This window comes from Mchenga conophoros, linkage group LG5 (genome assembly GCF_057382185.1).
Source record: "Mchenga conophoros isolate Kocher_MC1m ecotype Shallow Benthic linkage group LG5, M_conophoros_male_GT1.1, whole genome shotgun sequence".
Classification (NCBI taxonomy): domain Eukaryota; kingdom Metazoa; phylum Chordata; class Actinopteri; order Cichliformes; family Cichlidae; genus Mchenga; species Mchenga conophoros.
In genome coordinates this window covers 19,718,930-19,739,930 of record NC_140530.1, presented here as the reverse complement: position 1 = coordinate 19,739,930, position 21,001 = coordinate 19,718,930, and the positions used below count along the sequence as shown (strand labels likewise).

The following is a 21,001-nucleotide window of genomic DNA, read 5'->3' as shown; positions in this document are numbered from 1 at the left end:
TTTGTTTGTTTGTTTTTTGCTGATCTGACACATGTAAGTATGCAAAATATGCAAAAAACAAAAAACCCAAACAAACAAAAAAAGAAACCGATTTTACTGTTTTAATGCACCGCATTAGGGGACACCTTGTTGTAAAGGATCATAACCAGTAGGTGGCGGTAATGCTCACTTAAATGCTTTTTAATGCTCTTAAAAGGTGAAGTCAAAACGAAGAAGACTCTTGTCGCTACAGACCGGAACAAGTGGAAAAGCTTCTAGAAAGGTTTTGAGTATCAAGCTGTCATCGTGTGTAGGGGGGTGATTTATTAAAACGGTATGTAAAACTGACAAAAACTGCATTTTATATCTGCTTCCGGTTATTTATTTATATAAAGCTTACGTTTTGCTACAGCATCCATGAGACGTATCAATCAAGCATACAGCGAGCCCTAAAGTGACCTTGCTGTGTTAGCGCCTGTAAGCAAAGTACAAAATCAGCCTGTTTTATATAATTACACAATTAATGTCCTCAGTTAATCTCCATATTATGTGCTTTGTGTTTCTGCAGTTATGAGTAAGATCAGGCCTGTGACATCTCTGGCTGCCTTTCATCTTTAGCGTAGCTCAACTCATGTTACGTAACGCCAGTTACTTAATCCTCTTATGTTGCTGGTCAGTTGACCCATTTTACAGTGGAATAATTACTAATATATTTTTTAAGTATGAAACTACTTCTGCTTAGCTGTAATACGTGTAATGAACATATTACACGTTTGTTTTATTATGTTACAAGTGAACGTTAAAGTGGTTAGACGTATCAAATACTATGTGTTTCTTTGCAATTGTGAGACATATTTTATGTCAAACAGACACACACAAACTATCTAGCCTATTGACCGCATATGTAAAGTGCGAGAATGAGGGTTGTGTTATATCTTTTGACGGCAAACGTTTGTGAGCAAACTCCATCCACAGTCTGTGTAACGCAGTGACATATATTTGGTCCACAGTGTCTCTGGAGACTTCATATTTTCACCAGAATGTGATTTGATAAATGAGAGAGACAAGCTGACAACTGTTATTACACTCTATGGGATAAAAATCAAAATGTATAATTAATTGGAAAAGAAAATCATAGTCATGAAAAACGATATTATTTTTATGTAGGTTATATGTACATTACAAAAAGTTTTAATATTCCTTTTTTAAATGGAAAAACTAGTAATATATCCTCACTGAACCATGATCTGTTAGAGGTAAAGAACACCATTGCACGAAACATTGATTGAAATGGTTAGTAACAGTTAGTACTAATAATTTTTTCCCCCCCCAAATCTTTCCACAGAATTGTCCACAAACGCTTGTGCTGTACTAAACCATGGGAACTGATAGAAGGTGAAGTCCGCATAATCCTTGTGATGGTCAGGAACACGTTGAACATGTGCTCATATATTTAAGTCTCTGGTGCTTTTGCAGGATTAGTCGTAGTGAACGTACTGGAAGATATGGTTCTGATATGCGCAAACACGATCCAGAGTGCTATGGAAAACGAAGCAGAGATGTGGAAAAGGATTATGATCGACGCTGGGTCCACGATAGGTACAAAGACTACTGTGATGAACGCAGGGACCAAGACAGCCCAGAGGTAAGTGGAGAAGAATTCCTTTGCGGCTTGAAGTACGTCTTGATCAGAGTGATACTGAATTTGTTGTCTTTGAAGTTAAACATCACATTATTATATATTTTTTTCTCTTACAGAGGAGCCGAAAACGACGCAGCAGCAGCAGATCTGATGATGAATATGATGGTGAATATCCAGAGCAGGACTACAGAATGGAGCAGGAGGAGGAGAGCAAAACGATTATGCTGAGGGGGCTCCCTGTCCACGTCACAGAAGATGATGTAAGCTCACAGTTCACCATTCAGTGGCATTCATGCTTTTTAAAGGAAAAAACACACCAAACTGTATATCATATAACTTTTTCACGAGTTGTAAGGAATCTCTTGCAAGAAGTTCAAAGCTGTAAACTGTCACAGGATGGGTGTAAAACTTTGGCACAGAAATCAGCAACACTTCACGACCTTTGTGTGTGTGTGTGTGTGTGTACAACTGTGCACCTTGCCATCTTTCCCTTCCCTATATGGAATTATCCAGGTGTTAATCTGAGCATTTTGGAGAGGGGGATTGACATCTGTCATAATTAATATACACTGGGAAAAGGAAAAAAAAATAGTGTCTTGTTGGTAAGTACAACAATGTGTCAAATATGTCAACAATGTGTCAAATAATAGATTAAAAACTGCCCTAAACTTTACCAGGCATCACTTGACACAGGCGAAAGTGAGAACACACATTCCCAACGCAGACATTAGTAAGTCTGTAAACTACCTGCTCATTAGTAAAAAGTCTGTATGATGTTGGATTGTGATAGGATATGCTGGGCTGAGCCGATAACATTCAGGGTGGAATGATTGTAAAGCACACATTTTGAATAACTTTATACACGACTTTGGTGCACAAGTTTGAATTTCTTTTAGATTTTCACTAGATGTCACTTCCACCAGACACTTCTGAAAGCCATCAACAAGCTTCTGTTATAATTCCAACTGAATTTTTGACCGATTTTCTTGGCAGAATTGCTAAAATTTATTTAAATTATATTGGTTGGGACCCTGGAAAAAGGAGAGTCCAAAAAATATTTAAAAGCCCAAAATTACCATGATATTCATTTTCATGATGAGTCTGCGTGGGTTCTTTATGGGTACTTCAGGTACTTTTTACTCCCACAGTCCAAAGACATACAGTTATTGGGCTTAGGTTAACTGGTTATTCTAAATTGGGAACATGTACCTCATGGTTCACAACCAGTTTCCAGAAAGATGGTTTTAAGTAAGGAAACAGTAAGTAGGAAGAAGATCTGTGTTCTGATGAGTCTCACGTCTGCTTCTGTTTTGCAGATGCATACAGCTCTGGAGCAGCTACAGGGACCACAGCCTGTGGACATACGTTTGATGAAGAAAAGGACAGGTGAGCGATACTCTTCAGAGGAACGTTCCTCGTTCCTTTCCGCGCTTGATCTTTAAACCCATCTTTCCTATTTTATTACAACCCCTGGAAAAAGAAAATTAAATATTGTCGTAGGGTTCTTTGTGTCATATAGAAATTCTGATTTGATGACATGGACAGGTAAGAAGTTAAGGGTATGTAAATTCTACCATCATGATGTTGTAAACATCCCCGCCGCCGTGCAAGCCCATTGTAACTTTGAATTTTGCACCAAAGCATTTTGACTAACACGCCTCCCGTCTATATTTGAATGCTGTCTCTAGGTATAAGCCGAGGTTTCGCCTTCGTGGAGTTTTATCACTTGCAAGATTCTACCCGATGGATGGAGACCAATCAGGTTGCTTCAACAATCACCAAGTCTAGAAATATTCTTGGAGATTAGAACCCAAATTAACCAGTACAGTAATGATGGCACTTTACAAAAAGCCCAATTTGTTTGTATTTAGCCAAAAAATCTTGATCATAGATCTGTGATATCTGAGATGTAGTATTTCAGATATCACACATCTGGTGATGCTTCATAGCAGCATTATTGAATTTTTGTTTTCTGTGAACACCACTGTAAAAATGCACATTTGTTTGGTTTATTCTCTTACAAATTTTAAGTTTATTCTCTTAAAGCTTACAAAAGAGGGAGAGTTTGCTTCCTGTTAGCAAGTGGACTTGTTTAGTACCGACTGCCCCGGGGTTTTTTGCACATTCTGCTCCAGCTCTGTCACTTTGATAGTTTCTCATCTCCATTTATTATCCGAAGACTGGAGTGAGATGTGGACGGGCTGGCAGCACTCCGGTCCCAAACACTCAATCCCTCATTCTCTGAACTTCTCTTCCCGTCTCTGCTCCTTTTTTTTTGTCCTTGAGACACCCCCATCTAAGCAACAAGTTAAAACCTAGCCACTCTTTCCTGTTCCCTCTGCTCTCACTCATTGGGTGGGGTAGCACTGGGATCTCAGCACTTGCCTCTTTGGCTCAGACGTGTCGTATTTTGGTGTAACTGTTGTTTGTTTGTCTTTATTTTATTTCACAGAACAAGTTGGTGATCCAGGGGAAAACCATCGCAGTGCATTACAGCAACAGGAAACAGAAGTTTGAAAACTGGCTTTGCAATGCTGTGAGTGTTATCTTTGAACTTATCCCACAATATTACTCTTTTTTTTCTTTTTGCTTATTGTAACAAAAATACACAATCGACGGTTGTTGCAGTGTGGTCTGTACAATTTTCGGAAGAGGCTGAAGTGTTTCAGGTGTGGCGCGTCAAAAGTTGGTGAGTTTTCCCCCTTAAGATGAGTTTTTTGTCTCTCTGTGAGAACGAGCAGTTCATTATATATCCTGCCTGATGTTTTTTGGCATTGCTCTTTGTAGGTGACTCTACTGGTGTAAATGGTTTAAATGTCGAGTGCCAACAGCCAGGAGAATACAGTGGAGACAGTAAGTGTTTGTTTTTCATCGATGACAGAAAGAGTGCAAAACAAAAAATGTATTTGGTATAAATGTAATCATCTTTATGTTATTAGATTTTATTTAATAATCATGTTTTATGTATTCTCTGTATTTCTTTTTAAATTAATAGTAATTAAGTTCCACTTTTTTGGGGCAACTTCTGCTTTTTCATGTGAATGAGTGTGATGTCATGAGGTCAGCTTTCTGCTGATCAGTGTCAGGAGCAAACGCCTGCTTTTAGTTGGGAGATTACTGAAAAACTGAAGCGCTTAGCTGACCTTTCTGAAAGTAATACTATCAAGTAATAAATATGTAGTAATATAATTAGATATTAAAGAATGGGGAAGACATTAAAATAACTAAATTAATACTGTGGCAAATAAATACAGAAGCAATAAGGCAGTAAACAAAGTTATGTCACATTTCATAAATGAAATAATGTCTGCGTGTAGTTTTTATATGAATTTTGATGCCTTTTAAGAGCATTTTTAATATATATATTCTTGATTTTCCTTTTGGTCTACTGAAAAATTGCACGTTCCCATAGAGACATTTATTGATGACTTTTCTTTTTGTTCACAGCGATCATTTTGAGGAACATTGCCTCTCTCTCTACTGTTGATGGAATTTTGAACTTACTGGCACCGCACGCCAACCTGTCCACCAACAACGTCCGCCTCATCAAAGACAAGCAAACGGGACAGAACCGAGGCTTCGCCTTTGTCCAGCTCTCATCCCCGCTGGTGCGTAGCTTTATTTTTCAGCAGTCAGTATGACTTTATAGTGTACGTTGGTGTGTTTCTAGCGGAGGTGTCGAGACAGTGTGGCTCTATGTCTTTCTACAGGAGGCTTCTCAGCTGCTCACCATTCTCCAGAGCCTTCAGCCACCTCTGAAACTGGATGGGAAAACTGTCGGCGTGGATTTTGCCAAAAGTGCTAGAAAGTGTGTAATTCCGCACATACATAACATATATTTAGACAGCCTGTTTTATATTCGTCATATATTCATCATATACTGTACATACCTTTTGAGATCCTAGAATATAATAAAATACAAATCGGGGTCTTATTTTCATTCTGCATTAGCTTATATTTAATTTACACATAATTCTTTTCCCAGAGACTCAGTGCCGCCTGAGGGGATCAGAGCCAGCGCTCTCTCTGTTGCCAGCACAGCCATTGCTGCTGCTCAGTGGTCATCCAGTCAGGTACCATAGACTGTACCATGTCTAAGTAGAAAACGTGAGCTTCTATGGCTTGAGGGATTTAAAGAAATGGACCAAAAAGCTACAGTGCTATTGTCGATATTAAGAACTGATTAAAATTACATGGACTCTTATATCTTATTGTCAATTAAAACAATACTTGATTAGTGGAGCCTAACATCAAAATCCAGGAAAGGATTTATTGACTTAACTAATTTATTTGCATTATGCTGATACAGTTGCTCTACTTTGGGTTGCTTTATTTTGTTTCTGACGTCACATATCTGTTTTGTCTTTTCAGTTGCAGCAAAGCTCAGGTGCAACTTCAGATCAGATCGCTTTTCCAGAGAGTTATGCAAACATGTGGCCACAGCAGCCTGAAGGACTGGTTCCTGTCGTTGGAGATGGATTGCTTGGAGGTAAACAAGGAATCACTCGCAAAAATTTGGGGTGGTTTTATTCCGAGGTTGAGATTCTTGACTTCATCATCACTCTCCCCAGCGGCTCCAGGAATGGCGTCTGTGATCCCCGCATCTACAGCTGTGGTCCTATCCCAGGCAGCTCAGGTCTACCACCCCATCATAATCAGTCAGCCTGCTGTTCAGGTAGGAAGTGTATTAATGTGGCGTCTTTGGGGTGAAAAAATGCTACTCAAATGTGATTTCTGTCTGTGTTGAATCCAAATGTTCATCAGGGTTTTTTTCCCCCCTCTCCTACCTCTCAGACACATCCACTAGCTGTTGCAGCCCAACAGGCTGCTAGTGTTTGCACCACATCACTCACAACACCAGCATCTTCCACTGTTGCAGCAACGATCTGTGCCGGATCGACTGCTAACACAACAGGTGAGAGGAGTTGGCTGCAGAAATACTCCTCTGTGTGTGAGTGATAGAGATGATGATGATAAAACTGAAGATAGAAAAAAGGTTTTGCTTCATATCTGCCTCTATTTCAATGTTTTTGTTTTGTTTTTGTAGCTGTTCCTGACACCTCCATGTACCAATACGATGAGTCTTCAGGTTACTATTACGATCCACAGACTGGCCTGTACTATGATCCTGGCAGCCAAGTATGTGCACTTGATCTTATTGCATGTGCAGAACCCATGCCATGCAGCATATGTATTTATTTTAAATACACTGTTCACATTTTTTTGTCTTCTGCTTGTCATCAATAGTACTACTACAACTCAGAGACTCAGCAGTACCTTTACTGGGACAACGAGAAGCAGGCGTACATCCCTGCACTGAGTGAATCCGGCACAAACACAGAACAAGCGTCCACAGCGAGCTCTGCAGCCACCTCTTTAAGCACAGGCGGTAAAGAGGCAAAAGAGAAGAAAGAAAAGCCCAAAAACAAGTCCGCACAACAGGTAAGTGCTGCTCTCAAGATGTTGATCCTGTTAATAGCTGTTAGGTCGTCTTTGAAATAATGTTTTTGGCATTATTAAATTGCAGATTGCAAAGGACATGGAGCGTTGGGCAAAAAGCTTAAATAAGCAAAAAGAAAGCATTAAGAGTACTGCCCAAGGGTTAGGATCTTTTAAGGATGAAGACAGAAAAGAGTCTGCTGCTGCAGATGCAGGTTTCTTCCTCTTCGAGAAGAAGGTAGTGTAACAGTAACTATTAAGAATAAATATGATGTGCTTTGGATCAGTGCAGTGGTGTACGGGTAGGTTCTAACTGGAGAAGCACACTGATTTGGAATATTATATTTAGAAAGTACATTTTCCTTCTATCGTCACGAGTCACTGAATATCTTTTAATCATGAGATTATATATGTTGTGGGTCTTTACTCGTGGGCTTCATTTGGTTCCTTTCAGCAGATCGGAAGCTTTGAGATGCCGTCCCTCATGACTGAACAAATCAAGCTTGAGGATGAGATTTCGTCTAAGGTTTGTTGTAACTTTGCAGCTATTTCTCCTGTTTATTAGTAAAAATAAATCCTTTAACACTTTTTCTTTTGTCTGTTTTCATGTTAGAGTGATTTGGTCGCTGCCTACAATGGGGATAGCGACCCAGATGACAACGGCTCAGACCGAGCAGCCGATGAGGAGGGGAAAATGACCGACTGGAAGAGGATGGTGTGTCTGCTGTGTCGGCGGCAGTTCCCCACCAAAGACGCTCTGCTGCGTCACCAGCAGCTCTCTGACCTACACAAGGTGAGGATGGCAAACAGCGGGTGTTTAATGTGCAAGCAGCTATGAATATTCTGGGCTGCGCCATCTGTTCAAAGCATGCTGTACCTCACAGGAAATGGAGGTTGCATTTATTCGTGCCAGTGATTATTTTGTTCTCGCGTTTCGCCCATGAAATTACTTTTAATTCTTTTAGAAAAACTTGGAAATTGAAAGAAGAGCTAAGCTTTCAGAAATGGAGCTGGAAGAGCTGGAGAGGAAGGAGGCTGAGGTATTTTGCATTACAATGTCATCTTTCTGTCTCTGTTATTTAAAAAAAAAAAAAAGAAAGAAAGAAATTTGAATGAGAACACAAGTTTTCTTGTGATTTTTAACAGCTGAAATACAGAGATAGAGCTGCAGAAAGAAGGGAGAAGTATGGTATTCCTGAACCTCCTGCACCTAAAAAGAAATTTTACAAAGCACCAAGCCCAACAGTGTAAGTGGGAGGAGTTTAATCTCACAGCAAACAGTCTATGAAAACTTTTAGTAATATCTTCTCCTTTTTCTCATTATTTTTATGTGAATTGGACCTTTTTAACACCTGTAATTCACCATCATCAGAAACTTTGAGCAGCCCACTAAAGACGGTTTAACAAGTGATAATATCGGGAGCAAGATGTTGCAAGCGATGGGCTGGCAGGAAGGCAAAGGTCTGGGACGTCACCAACAAGGCATCACCGTTCCCATCTCGGTGAGCAGACTTTTTTTTGTCTTCCAAACTACCCCTTGTCTGCTGGCCAGATCCTCTTAACAGATGGAATCTGCGCGCCAACGTGCTAATTTCTGCCCACATAGCAATTAGCACTGCTGCCTGAGGGGCACCTGTGTCTAATATGTCATCTCTTATAATCGTCTTTGCTTTTCCTAACAGGCTTCATTGAGGACCAAAGGCACCGGTCTGGGCATTAAAGGAAGCTCATATGAACTCTCACCATCTGACACCTACAAGGATGCTGTGCGTAAAGCCATGTTTGCACGCTTCACAGAGATGGAGTGAACTGTGGAGGAAGGTGATTGTGCTGTGCTCTGAAATCTTTATCATGTGGACAAAGGATTTGAACACATAACATACAGGAGATTTTTCCACCTGTACAAACTTTTAACTGGAGTTTGTCTTGTTCATTTAGGAAAAATTTAGCTTTTTAAAGCTAGATTTGTTTGTTTTCAGTGCACTTTACATGTACATTTTGTATATTGTTTGTACATAAAAATGATGTAGAACCTCTGAAGCTTTGTTTTGTGAGAACCTCTAAGAGTCAGTGTGATTAAATAAACCTGCACAAGCTCTTGTGTGATTTTTCTTTTTTCTCCTGATCAATGAGGGTTATTCTTGTCATGTTTGCATCTGCAGTGGTGTAGTCAGCTCCTCTCACCTATTAGTCCCACATTGATTTGACAATTACTATGCTCAGGTCTAAATGCTAGACACAGACTCTTAGTCGATTTGGAGTTAATTTTACCACTTTAACATCAGCTACTGCACTTTTATTTTTAACTGTGTGTTGTAAATCCCTGCATGCTCAAGAATTTATGTAGGAGTTGGATGCATTGGGGCTTTATTGAGCTGTCAAAGTATATACAAGACAAATGGTGATCTTCCTGTTGTGCAAAGTTCATCTTTTATTTCTACAATCCTCTCTGTGATTCACAGGGTAACACCGTCCTAAAAAAACCCCTCAACATTTCTATAGGATCTTGGGGGTGGGCACGATACACGGAGTCCAAAGTACCATCAGGGTGTACACCCCACCCCTGGCATCGTTGCCCACCTCTCAATTTTAAATACACGTAGACATTGAGGGCTAGCAGGAGGGACCATGCGCTTACCTGCTGCTCTCTGGCAGGTAGCTCCAAGCCCTCCTGAGTTTTAAATGCACCTTAGAACACACATGCATCAACATTACAATGAGCGGGTGGAGGGAGGTTTGGAGTCTTCTCTCACCCCCATTCTCTGCGACCTGCTGGAGCAGGGGGGCTAGGACTAGGAGGAGGAGTTGGCCGTCCGACTGCGGTCTGGAGTGTGGAGCCTTCCTGCTGCTGCGGAGTCGGGGCGGTCTGCCTCTCCCCACCGCAGGGAAAAGGGAAACACCACCTGGGTCTGGGTGCAGTTCCCTCCTCCAGGGGCGGGGGCACCTAGACCCGGTTTGTAGAGTACGCTTGGGGAGTGTGATCGTGTGTACAACGTCTCTTTATGTCTGTCTCCACGCTGGTTGAGTGTGGAGTAAGTGCATATGAGCGCATGAGGGTGGGAATGGATGTTTGTATCTGTGTGTGCCTGTATGTCTGTGTCTATATGTCAGGTTGGATGTCAGGCGCCACCTCTCTGGGGACATCTCAGGCCCTCCAAGGTTTGGAGGCCTATCTCCCCCTACCACCACTTCCCCTGCCAGTGGCGGACCCCCTCAGACATCGGTGCGTTGGTGGTTCTTTGTGTCCGGGGATGGGCGTCCAGGTACACACCGGCTCACTCCTTGGCGGCCGCTTATCGGGGCCTGGAGCCTGGGGCTCGCTCGGGCCACTTCGGAGGTGGGGTGCCCCCGGCCTCTCGGCCTGGGGCTCGGTCACTCAGGCGCAGCTGGCTGCCGGCGGAGCTCACGGGCGCGTCACTGCAACTCCCCCTGGCTTCTGCTCCGCGGCTGCTGAGTGAGCCCTCATCTGGGACTCTCCTCAGCTCTTTCCGGGACAGTGGCGCAGCTGCCCCTCTGTTGGTCTTCCTTGGTCTCTTGTGTTCTGGGGGCCTCTGGATGTCTGGAGTTTTGATCTCCTCCACACCTGCTTCACGCCCTGGAGGACGGGGCTGTGGCCCCCCCACACCCTCTAGCAGATTATTACATGAAGGAACCTTTTAAAAAACAAAAAACAAGCGCGTCCATGCTCACAGGTGTACACACTGGTGATCACACCCACAAACTACACCCTTTTTGGCTCCTACCTCAAAGCACACTGTGTTCTGTTGATCTTATGTGCTGCACAATAATGTTTAACATTTAGTATTTACTGTCATATTCCCATATATCATTGTGATGTTGTTTATTCTATTACTCTTGTTCTCTTCTGCTTGCTTTCTTTTTTCTTTCTCAGCAGGTGATCCAGGTGATTGATATATGCATTTTTTTTTTCTCTGCCCGTTCTGTTGGTTTTTGTCTTTTGCCCTTCTCCCCCGTCCCTCTTCTCAGCTGTTTCTCTTTCCCTCTTTCTTTCTCCCCTTCTTTCCCCCAGTCAAGTCTGTCCCGTATTCAGTAAGTGAAAATAAAATAAACAATAAAAGGTGAATCAAATGGACCATTACGGCAAGGCTGGGATGGTCAGTTTGGTAAAGTAAATCCGTTGGGCATCTTTCTTTGCCTTTAGACAACAATTCTGATGGCAAAAGAGCCAAACGGGACAGGCCAAAAAAAACAAAAAAAAACAAAAAAAAAAAACATTTCTATAAAGAACCATCAATCTGCGTTCCTATAAACATATGAGAAGAGACCATAAGCGTGTCAGCTTGGAGAAAGAAATGAGCATACATGTATTAAACAGATCCCTGGCTCTGGTGAATTTCTCTGAACCACCACTGGACAGTTTGCCAATTATTTCTGCCAGACTCTCTTTGGCTTCCTTAATATCCTCTTTCCTGGAGGGGCTTATGGCTGGCAGGTTTCACCTGCTCTTGCTCTTCTTGCCAGTCTTTTTAAAATACTTCACAGGATGCTTTGCTACGTGCGTTTGGCTCAGTAAATGTCTAATATTTACAGGAAGAAATTTTTTTTTCCTAAAGACAGGCTGCTCTTCCACCACAACGGATGTGTGCTACTTTGTGTTTCTTCTGTAATGATAAAAAGTGTTTCATGTCTTGAATTCCTACGCTGGGATTTTCTCTGGGTATCATCAAGCAGTGGCTTATCAGCTTTTGTCCACAGCCAAAGTGCTTCAGAATTAGATTAAGTAGTAGAGACTTTATGAGATGCTAAAATTTAAAAAGGTTGTGTCTCGTTTTCATGATACCGGCAAATCTGTTCTAAGATCAAAAGTCAATGAGTCAAAAGTGGAAGTGTTCATTCAGAAACTGTTCCTCAATTTGTAAATGTCATTTCCAGACTGACTTAACGTCTGTCCATCTTTAATTCTTGATTTGACCTTTATAGCAGCAGGAAAGCTGTAACGTAAAGTAAAGCATGCTCTTTAGGGCACAAACATGACCATAAAACGTTGGGAAAAAAACGAGCTTCCATATTATTATTAATTGATTAAAACTCTACTACTAAAATAATATACCTAGATGTGATATCAAAAATCATGGAAACAGTAACTAATCATCTATGTGTATTTGGAGTTGGGAGTTCGCCTTGTGATCGGAAGGTTGCCGGTTCGAGCCCCGGCTCGGACAGTCTCGGTCGTTGTGTCCTTGGGCAAGACACTTCACCTACCGCCTACTGGTGTTGGCCAGAAGGGCCGATGGCGCGATATGGCAGCCTCGCTTCTGTCAGTCTGCCCCAGGGCAGCTGTGGCTACAACTGTAGCTGCCTCCACCAGTGTGTGAATGTGTGTGTGAATGGGTGGATGACTGGGTGTGTAAAGCACTTTGGGGTCCCTAGGCGGGACTAGTAAAAGCGCTATACAAATACAGGCCATTTACCATTTGGATTCACCACATCAAAATCCACAGGAAGACCATACTGCTGTTTTACATGTGCTGTGCAGATGGCTCTGTTGCACAAAGCTTCCCTTTCATTCCCATCACTAGGGGTCAGCATCAGTTTTAGAGCCAACTCCTTCATTCATTCATAAATTAAACAACCAGAAAAAGAAAACTTGAAATTGGTGTAAAATGCAGTAATTGTAGTTATATATCTGTTTATAGCAACGTCTGCCTCAGCAGTAACATGGAGGTTGTCCTCAGCATACTGCTGTTCACGGGGTGGGATGGGAGAGGAGGATTAAGATGGTGTTGGTTCGTAATGCAGCGGTCACAATGGTGCAGCTAGAGGCAAAATTTAAATCCTCTTCCACGATCCCTACAATGATGATTCCATGTGTCATACCATGTGGCACAAAAAGGAAAGATGCCAAATCTTCCCAGGTTTCCTCTTGACTGACAGCCAAAAAGTGCAGATTAAGTGACCCTGTAGTAGCAGAATGACAGCACTGATCTCCCTGCTGATTAATACTGCAGCGCAGAGCAAACCGTGCTCACCGTCTCACAGGGACACTTGTGAATGCCTACTCAGTTTTCAGCATGTCTTTGGCTCAGCTTACCAGAATCTGTGTCAGTTGACTAAGCTGTTTTGCATAACACAGTCAGTCGCCACATTTGTGCTCAATAAAATTGTGAGGATAAGGCTGGCATATCTCATCTCCCAAGCGACATAAATAATTTTAAGCTCGTGCAGGGGCGCCTCCTGAATATTTTTCAAAGTGACACAATACGGATGACAAAAATTGTGTATGCAGGAATAAATTACAAGTTAATGTTTCAACTCATTGAGGGATGTCTTCTTCTCTTTTGTGCTCGTGTTTATTAAAATTATGTTTATTAATTATTACTATGACTGTATCAGGCCCTATCTCAGGCTTACATCGTTGTGGAAGAATCTGGGGTTCGGCCCTCTTTCCTTGAAATGTACGATTTGTGGGCATTTGCTCATGCACAGCTCTCTTAAGATCCTGTACCAACATTTCAGTCGGCTTGAGGTTTGAACTTTGACTATTTTTTGACTATTCCATTACAACACCTTGATTCTTTCCTTTTTCAGTCAATCTGCTGTAGAGTTTCGTCTGTACTTGGGCTCATTGTTCTGTTGAATGACCCACTTTCAGCCAAGCTTTAGCTGTCAGACAGATTGCCTCACATCTGACCCTAAAATACAGAGAGGTTTGTATTGACTTAGGGACAGAGACATGCCCATGTCCAGTGGCTACAAAAAAAGCCCAAATCACCCCCCGCCTCCATCACCGTGCTGACAGTTGCTATGAGGTGTTTGTGCTTGATTTTGATCAAATATGGAACTGTGCATTAATTATGTCCAGATCTGTCCAGAGGACTTTGTTCTAGAAATCTTCTGGTAATCTTGTAAACCTAAACTGTGCTGCAATATTCTTTATAGTAAAATAAAAAATAGTTCTAACCTTAGCTGTAACCGAAGCCCCAGAGCCTTCCTTTAAACCTAGATTTAACATTTAATAGTAAAATATAAAGATTTACATTTGAGGTTTTAGGTCCCATGATGAAGAAGTCACGTCCTCATAATGTGACTCTATAATCTGATTTGGGTTTAACTGGACCACGAACACAAGTTATGTGTTAATACACACACACACGAACAATGGTTAGCCAGCCTAGGTACTCATGCCCCCCTACGGCTTAGTATATTGTTATGAAGTTTGAAGGCGGCCCATAAAAAATTGTGAGTAACAGAAGTTTTTACTGACTTTGACATTCTGTGTGACCTTGACTGTGACCCGATGTTCACCACAGTGAAATCAGCTCAAGCTCTTATTGTTATCTACCATCACACAAAATTTGAACATGATATCTTAAAAACTGTGGCTGTTAGACTGCAAACAAACAGATATAGCCTAAACTTTGGAGCTCTCGCGTGAGATATTTTTTAAAATTATTTTGCAGAACGAAGCTTGTTTATTTTGCCTAAATTGTCATATTATAATTTGTTGTAAGCGGGGAATGCTTTCAGAATGCTTTGAGGCAGTTTGTTTGTTGTCAGCAAACAAGAATTGAACCGATTGTGTTCCAAGTCCCCACAGATGCTATCGTCGTTTTAGTGGTTTACAGTGTTTGCTCTAGCTGGCAGATGCTCCAGTGTTGACTGCATGTTGCACCACGAGCAAAAGTTATGTGCATGTGTAGTAAGGGTGTCAATATTTGTTCAATTGCTGAGTGTAGCAGTCGTCCCCTGAGGCTGTAGTGTCTGGAGCACAGGGGCTTGCATTGAGAAGTGATTGAGATCTTATCACAGTGAAACCTCAGCTTGCAAAAAATACTACACTGAATCAACAACTTGTCCATTCACAAACACCCCAAGAGACGTATTAATGCAGGCTAAACATTTCTGGCAACCAGTCTAAGCTTACGAGTGCAGCCTGAGGAAAGACCTTCTCTAGGAGTGACCTGATGTTGTGTAAAGCTTTACTGGTGGATAAAAAAAATGCCAGAAAAGTAAAATTAATAGAGTTAATCATTGAATTTAATCTCTATTAAGACAAATATCGCCTTATTAGGAAAACTATTTGTATTAATGAGCTTCTCTGTTGAATAAATTGGAAACCATCCTTCAATCAGCTATACATATTTATTCTTATATAATTCAGCTATTCATTCATATTTATGAGGGGAAATAAATCTAATTTCACTAATTAAACCAGCATGAATGTCCATGAATGAACTTTGCAAGCCTTCAAGGAATAAAAAGTAAATAAATAAAATAAATGAAGATCACAACTGCAGCTTTCTCTGAAGTTTCCAAACCATGCACATTGGATAGGTGTCAAACATAGAGAAGAGGCGCCTCTTCTCTATGTTTGACACCCCTGATATAATCTATAACTTTATTAACTCACAGTTTTTCAGCATTAGGAAAACATTTCTCCAACCTCTGTGTTTCTGCCATTTTCTCCCATTTCTGCCAGTTTCAAGCCACCTAGAAGTCATCCTCCAAATTATTAATAGTTATTCACTTTATGTACCTGTGGGATTTAGTCTGTAAGTGGAAATTAAACATTTCTTAGAGTTTTCTGCATCAGTAAGGTCAAATCTTTGTATTAGTAAGCTTTATTATGAATATGCCCAGTTCTTTGAAGTTTGTCTGATATGTTATTAATCCAAGGGTGGCATACTGGTTAGCACTGTCACCTCACAGGAAGAAGGCCCTGGGCTGGGTGGGGTCCAGTCTTGGGCCTTTCTGTGTGGGGTTTGTTCTCCCTGTGTCTCTGTGGGGTTTCTCTGGGTTCTTCGGCTTCCTCCCAATGTCTAAAGAAATGCACGGGGTTAGATTAGTTTGAGACTCCGAATTGATCATGGGGATGAATAGTTGCCTCCTTGTTTTTGCCCTTCAGCAGATTGGTCCAGGGTGTACTCCACTTTTTGCACATTGACAGATGGGTCAGGCTTCACCCCCTGGCTAGAAAATGGATGTTTTTATTTAGTTTACAAAAATGACAGTCCATAATTCAAGCCTAGGTCTCTGTTTGTTGCAGTGTGGAAGAACTGAATGCTTATGACCTGCTTTTGGAAGTAGCAAAAATCATTTATAATATTAAATATTAATAATAAATATGTTTACCATTTGTTGACTGAGTTGCAAAAAACTATTGAGAACTGCAAACAGAGCTATAGTGAACTGGTCAGTCAGTGGGATTTGGCGAGAGAACAAAGCATGGCACTCATTTTGACCATTTAATTCGGTGCATTAGACTTTGCTGTTTATATGTGTGCGTGTGTGTGTAATAAACAATGCTGTGAAAAAACAGAGTTGTCAGTTTAAACAGGAAAGCTTTGTGTGCCATGTTGTCAGGTGGGTTGTTGGGAAAGCCACACAGGTCCCCAGGACATGCTGTACATTGTCATGTTTGTCTACGGCAGAAGTGTTTTTGTTCCTTTCCTCAGGGATCTAAAAGGAAAGACATCTAAGACTACACTCAGAACAAATGACTTTCAAACAGAAGAACCCACACTGCTAACACGCTCGTCTCATGCAGGCAAGTTGTTCAAGTGTCCAGTCCAGCTGTCCAAACAAAGCACAACTGAATTCAATATCTGAGGAATCCACTAATCCACACAATAGCTTAGAATAAGCTAATACATTTATTTGGCAGCATTCATAAAATGTGTTATTTCATATTATTTGTTTCCTTGGGAATGTTTTGGATTTTTCCCCCAAAATGGATTTGATAACCTCTCTTTAGATATTGTCACGAACCGGGCCATACGGTCATGACAAAGAAAACCCCAGACATGGTTAGGAATGTGTTCCAAGCTGCTTTATTATTTTAAAACAAATAAAACAGAAAAGAAATCCTACTGTCAAAATCAAACAGTGGTGTGTGAAGGAATGGATGAGTGGAAGATGATGCGTGTAATAGTGTCAAAAGCAAAAAACCAAACCTAACGCAGCCAGAGTCCAACCTGGTGTCTCAGAGCCAACCTAAACTATGCCCTAAAGGCTTTTTATATAGAGTCCTGACACACTGGCCCAGGTGCTGCCAGTGTCACTGATTGTAGACGGGAACCCCGCCTCTCCAATGCCTGCAAACAAGACACACACGAGCCAAAAGGAAGGCAGGGTGCAGTGGGTCGTCACAATATTATATTGAGTCTGAGTGTTATTAACTAAGAAAAAGTAACTTCTTCTTCTTTTAGCTTTTATCTGTTATATTCATTTTGTACAAATATTATGACTGCATTGTGTTGATGATTGCTAATGGATGAATATGTTGTGCAGATACAATCGATTGAGGAGTTTAACAAGTTAATGAAATGAGGTATTCAATCACACAAAGATCATCCCAGCAGAAGATTTTCTGGGACTCACCCCAACAAACATCCTTCTGAGCCTTTCATTTTCACTGGCTGTGCCACAGGCTTTTGGTCATTAAAATGATTCTCTCAAACATGCAGCTGGATTGTGTGTAATAAGTTAAGAAATTACTTGACCATATGAACGGTTTGGAGCAAAGTCTGTGTGACATCAGAATTTCTAACTGCATCTCTTTTTAAATCATAATATTAAAAGAAAAAATATTTGGAAAGAGCAAAAAATATTTGTTAAATTTTATTGGTATCATGTATTGGTAATTTGAAAGGCACATTTTTGATCCCCCCCTCTGCTAATGTTTGCTGCCGTCAGTCTTGCACACGGACCCTGTTCCCTGTTTGGGCCTCAGTGTTTCAGCTCCCTCCTGGAAAAAAAACAGACTGTCCTTCAGGGAATTCCTCCTGCAGAGAGGAATAATGCAATGGACATTTCTCTGTCGTGCAGAGCACTGTCTGCAATGCAGGGTCTTTGAAGGATGGGCAGGTGGCCCAAGTATGTGTTTGCATGTGTAGAAGAGGGGACACTCTACAAACTTGTTTTGTAAAAACTTTCTCAGATGATTGAAGTCTTGAGAGAACAACAAACAGCGGTCCTCTGGTATGACAGATGTCTCCTCTTGATAAATGCTTCTGAAATTCTTTGATTATTTTAGCTTCCTGGGCCATTATGTAACATTTACAGCTGGTTTTGAACTGATTACAGCTCTATGATAATATGTATCTATAGATCTGTATCTATGCATGTATGGATGCCTTTCCAAATTGTGATATCAGTTCATATGCAAGTGATGTGTTTGATGATGATGATGATGATGATGATGATGTTTTTACAATGAGGGTAGTATAAGGCCAGATAAAGTGTGCTGTGCTGTTGAGAAACTGGCAACTAGCAAAGCATGTGCACCTGAAGGAATATCTCAAGTTTGCCAGCAGAACAATCTCAGTTTTACTTCCTTTGGTGGATTTTTAGTGCACATCCTCCTACCTTACTCCATGTTAACTATTCTACATGTGCCTATAGTCAAATACAAAACTGGTAAAATAGAAAAGCATATGCCAATTTCTCTGGATTCAGTACTGTCAAAGATTTTAGCCCAAATTTGTTCAGATGGGCTTCAAGAATATAAATCAACCACAGACAGTCAGCTGGGTTCTAAAAATAAACACGACAGCGATTTGTGCATATACAATCTGAAGGGGGTTGTTTAAAAAATATAACAGACAAAAACTAAACTATATTTATGTGCTTCTTCTCTGCTACCTCCAGCTCCATCTCCTGGGTTCTTGCCATTGCCACCTTCACTACCTCTGCTCCTTACATCTTCACCTTTTCTACCTGTCTCTCTCTCATTCACACTCGTATTCTGTCTTGCTTCTGCTGACCTTCATTTCTCTTATCTTGCAAATTCATACCTCCACCTCCCCAGGCTCTCATCCACCTGCTCTCTACTCTCACTACATATCACAATGTCATCAGTAAAAATCATAGTCCACGGAGACTCCTGCCTGACCTCATCTGCCAACCTGTCCATCACCGCTGCAAACAAGAAGGGGCTCAGAATAGATCCCTGATGTATGTCCAACCCCACCTCGAACTCATCTGTCACACCTACCACACACCTCACGCAGTACCACGGTTCCTCTCTTAGATATCCGTGTCGCATCATCAGTAACGATCTCTTTCTGTAGATGATGACGACGTGCAGCGACACTGCATGCACAAACATGTGAAGCTGGCATCCACAATAGCTCCTTTTAGAGCCCGATGTGCTCCACTACATACAGCACATGCACTTACAGTAAAAAGCTTCAGGTGGCATATAATGATGCATTCAGGATCTTGCTCAAGCTTCCAAGACAAATAAGTGCAAACCAAATGTTTGTGATGACCTTTCATGCCATGCTTAGAAATTTTATGCAAAAATTTAGGTGCTGATTAATTAATTCTGAAAATGTGGTCATAATATTCTTAACTGTACCTACTTTAGGTAACACAAGATATTCCTCCTACTTCTGGAAACATTGGAACATTTGCTTAATCATCACTGATGATTGTCTTTTTGTTGTTGTTGTTGTTGTGTTTTCCTGTTTTTCTTTTTCTTTTACATTAAAAATGGACTATGATGTCTGAAACAACGTTTTAGTACAGCAAGTTTTGGCACAACAGTCAGTTCTACCCACAACATCTGCTCTGTTCATCAGCATTTGTTCATCTTTTACTGGGAATGTAAATAATGCAAGATTTAAGCTTCACTGAGCACTTCAAAATGAGCAACTCTGCATTAAAATGTGTCAGCGAGCTTTTTCTTATTACATAAATTGATCCTTAAGGGAAATCGCTGCTTTTAAATTGCAGTAAAAATAGTTATCTAGTTGAATGACTGCTGCCATATTTGATGTGGATCATATTTTCTCTTCCTTCTTATTTACTTTCTTCATGTAAATCAACTTGAGCTGGCATGTAATCCGCTTTAACACCTACACACTGACTCATGCCTGTAGCCCCCAAAGCCCGATGTGAAGTGTTGCCAGTGTTAGCTGATGTTCACACAGCAGAAATATGAATCATCGTCACACTCGATTCACTTGATCTACTAGACGGCCTATAGTCCCACATACAGAATCATCTCACCGAAACCGACTCTCAGGTAATTGCATAACCGCATCATTTCCACAGCAATGGCCGGTTATTGCTCATCCACGAGTTGGCCATGTTTCAGGGATAATCATACAGTGACTGGCAACTCTCTCCCAAAGGATAAATGCATCAGTAGACTGATCTTAATTGTCTTTGATTGCAACATCTTTCAATCCTGCAAAGTTAACTGAATGGGTTTACTGGTCTGTGATGAGATGTTTTCTCCCTGTTTCTCCTAATTATGAAGATGGTGGGGCCCGTGGTGCTGTGGAGGATTGACAGGAGGCAAAAAAAGAAAAAATGAAAAATCTTGCTCCAGACTTGTGAGGAAAGCTCCTTGTAAAATACTCGATGTCTCAGTCTCAATGTGCCTTATTTTTTTCTGTTCTGTGACTTTAAAGTCTAAATCTGCTTATTTACTCCAGTTACCAAAGTCATGAGCTGATATACGTCAAACATGTTTCTCCTGACCTCTCAGTACTCCCAGACGCCCATTGTTTTCATAAATCCCCTCAAAGCTGTTCACAAGGCTGCACTGCTTTGTTTCTCTGGCTTCTTGGTCAGAGCTGTTTCTTCTGACCTGTATTAGTCTCATGATCCCCCAGTCCTCCCAGGTCCTGACTCACCTTCTGTATGTCTCCCCCCTATATGCTCTACTCTGTTTGTGTCTGTGTGGGCTTGTGTGTGGGCTAATGGTGCTTACCTCCTCACAGCTATGGGTATGGTTGCCCTAGTTTCTCCTGGCACACCCGATTTCCACTTCTACTTGCCTACAGTATATGACCTTGGTCCTCCTCTTCTTGCTGGGTTGTTGACACTAAGATCTCCTGGTGATTGAAGCTTGTTTTCTCGTTGCTCAGTAATTCTATTCATTTCCCATATTGACTCTCCTCTGCTGCAGATTTTGAATTGGTTGTGCCAGTCTGCCTTACCTGTGTAAGATTGTTACAATCCTGGGTC

At 41.2% G+C, this 21,001-nt stretch overlaps 1 protein-coding gene across 3 annotated transcripts; it reads left to right on the top strand.

Annotated features, from left to right (window-relative positions):
• Nucleotides 1-178: 178 nt before the first annotated feature.
• LOC146574372 (RNA-binding protein 5-like) lies at nt 179-9,154 on the top strand. Of its 3 annotated transcripts, XM_085273981.1 has the most exons (25): nt 421-456; nt 548-651; nt 1,325-1,374; nt 1,456-1,624; nt 1,738-1,881; nt 2,938-3,007; nt 3,310-3,383; nt 4,074-4,157; nt 4,250-4,310; nt 4,409-4,474; nt 5,069-5,229; nt 5,332-5,429; nt 5,607-5,694; nt 5,993-6,110; nt 6,193-6,296; nt 6,416-6,536; nt 6,669-6,760; nt 6,869-7,063; nt 7,149-7,298; nt 7,515-7,586; nt 7,674-7,853; nt 8,026-8,100; nt 8,207-8,307; nt 8,433-8,562; nt 8,743-9,154. In XM_085273981.1, exons 3-25 carry the CDS (start codon nt 1,358-1,360, stop codon nt 8,866-8,868), a joined length of 2,496 nt encoding a protein of 831 aa, XP_085130107.1. In that variant the 5' UTR covers nt 421-456; nt 548-651; nt 1,325-1,357; the 3' UTR covers nt 8,869-9,154. The 3 variants fall into 3 exon arrangements, with proteins under 3 accessions (XP_085130108.1, XP_085130106.1, XP_085130107.1); XM_085273982.1 differs by lacking the exons at nt 421-456; nt 548-651 and adding an exon at nt 179-313 and having other exon boundaries at nt 7,518-7,586; XM_085273980.1 differs by lacking the exons at nt 421-456; nt 548-651 and adding an exon at nt 179-313.
• The last annotated feature ends 11,847 nt before the right edge of the window (nt 9,155-21,001 follow it).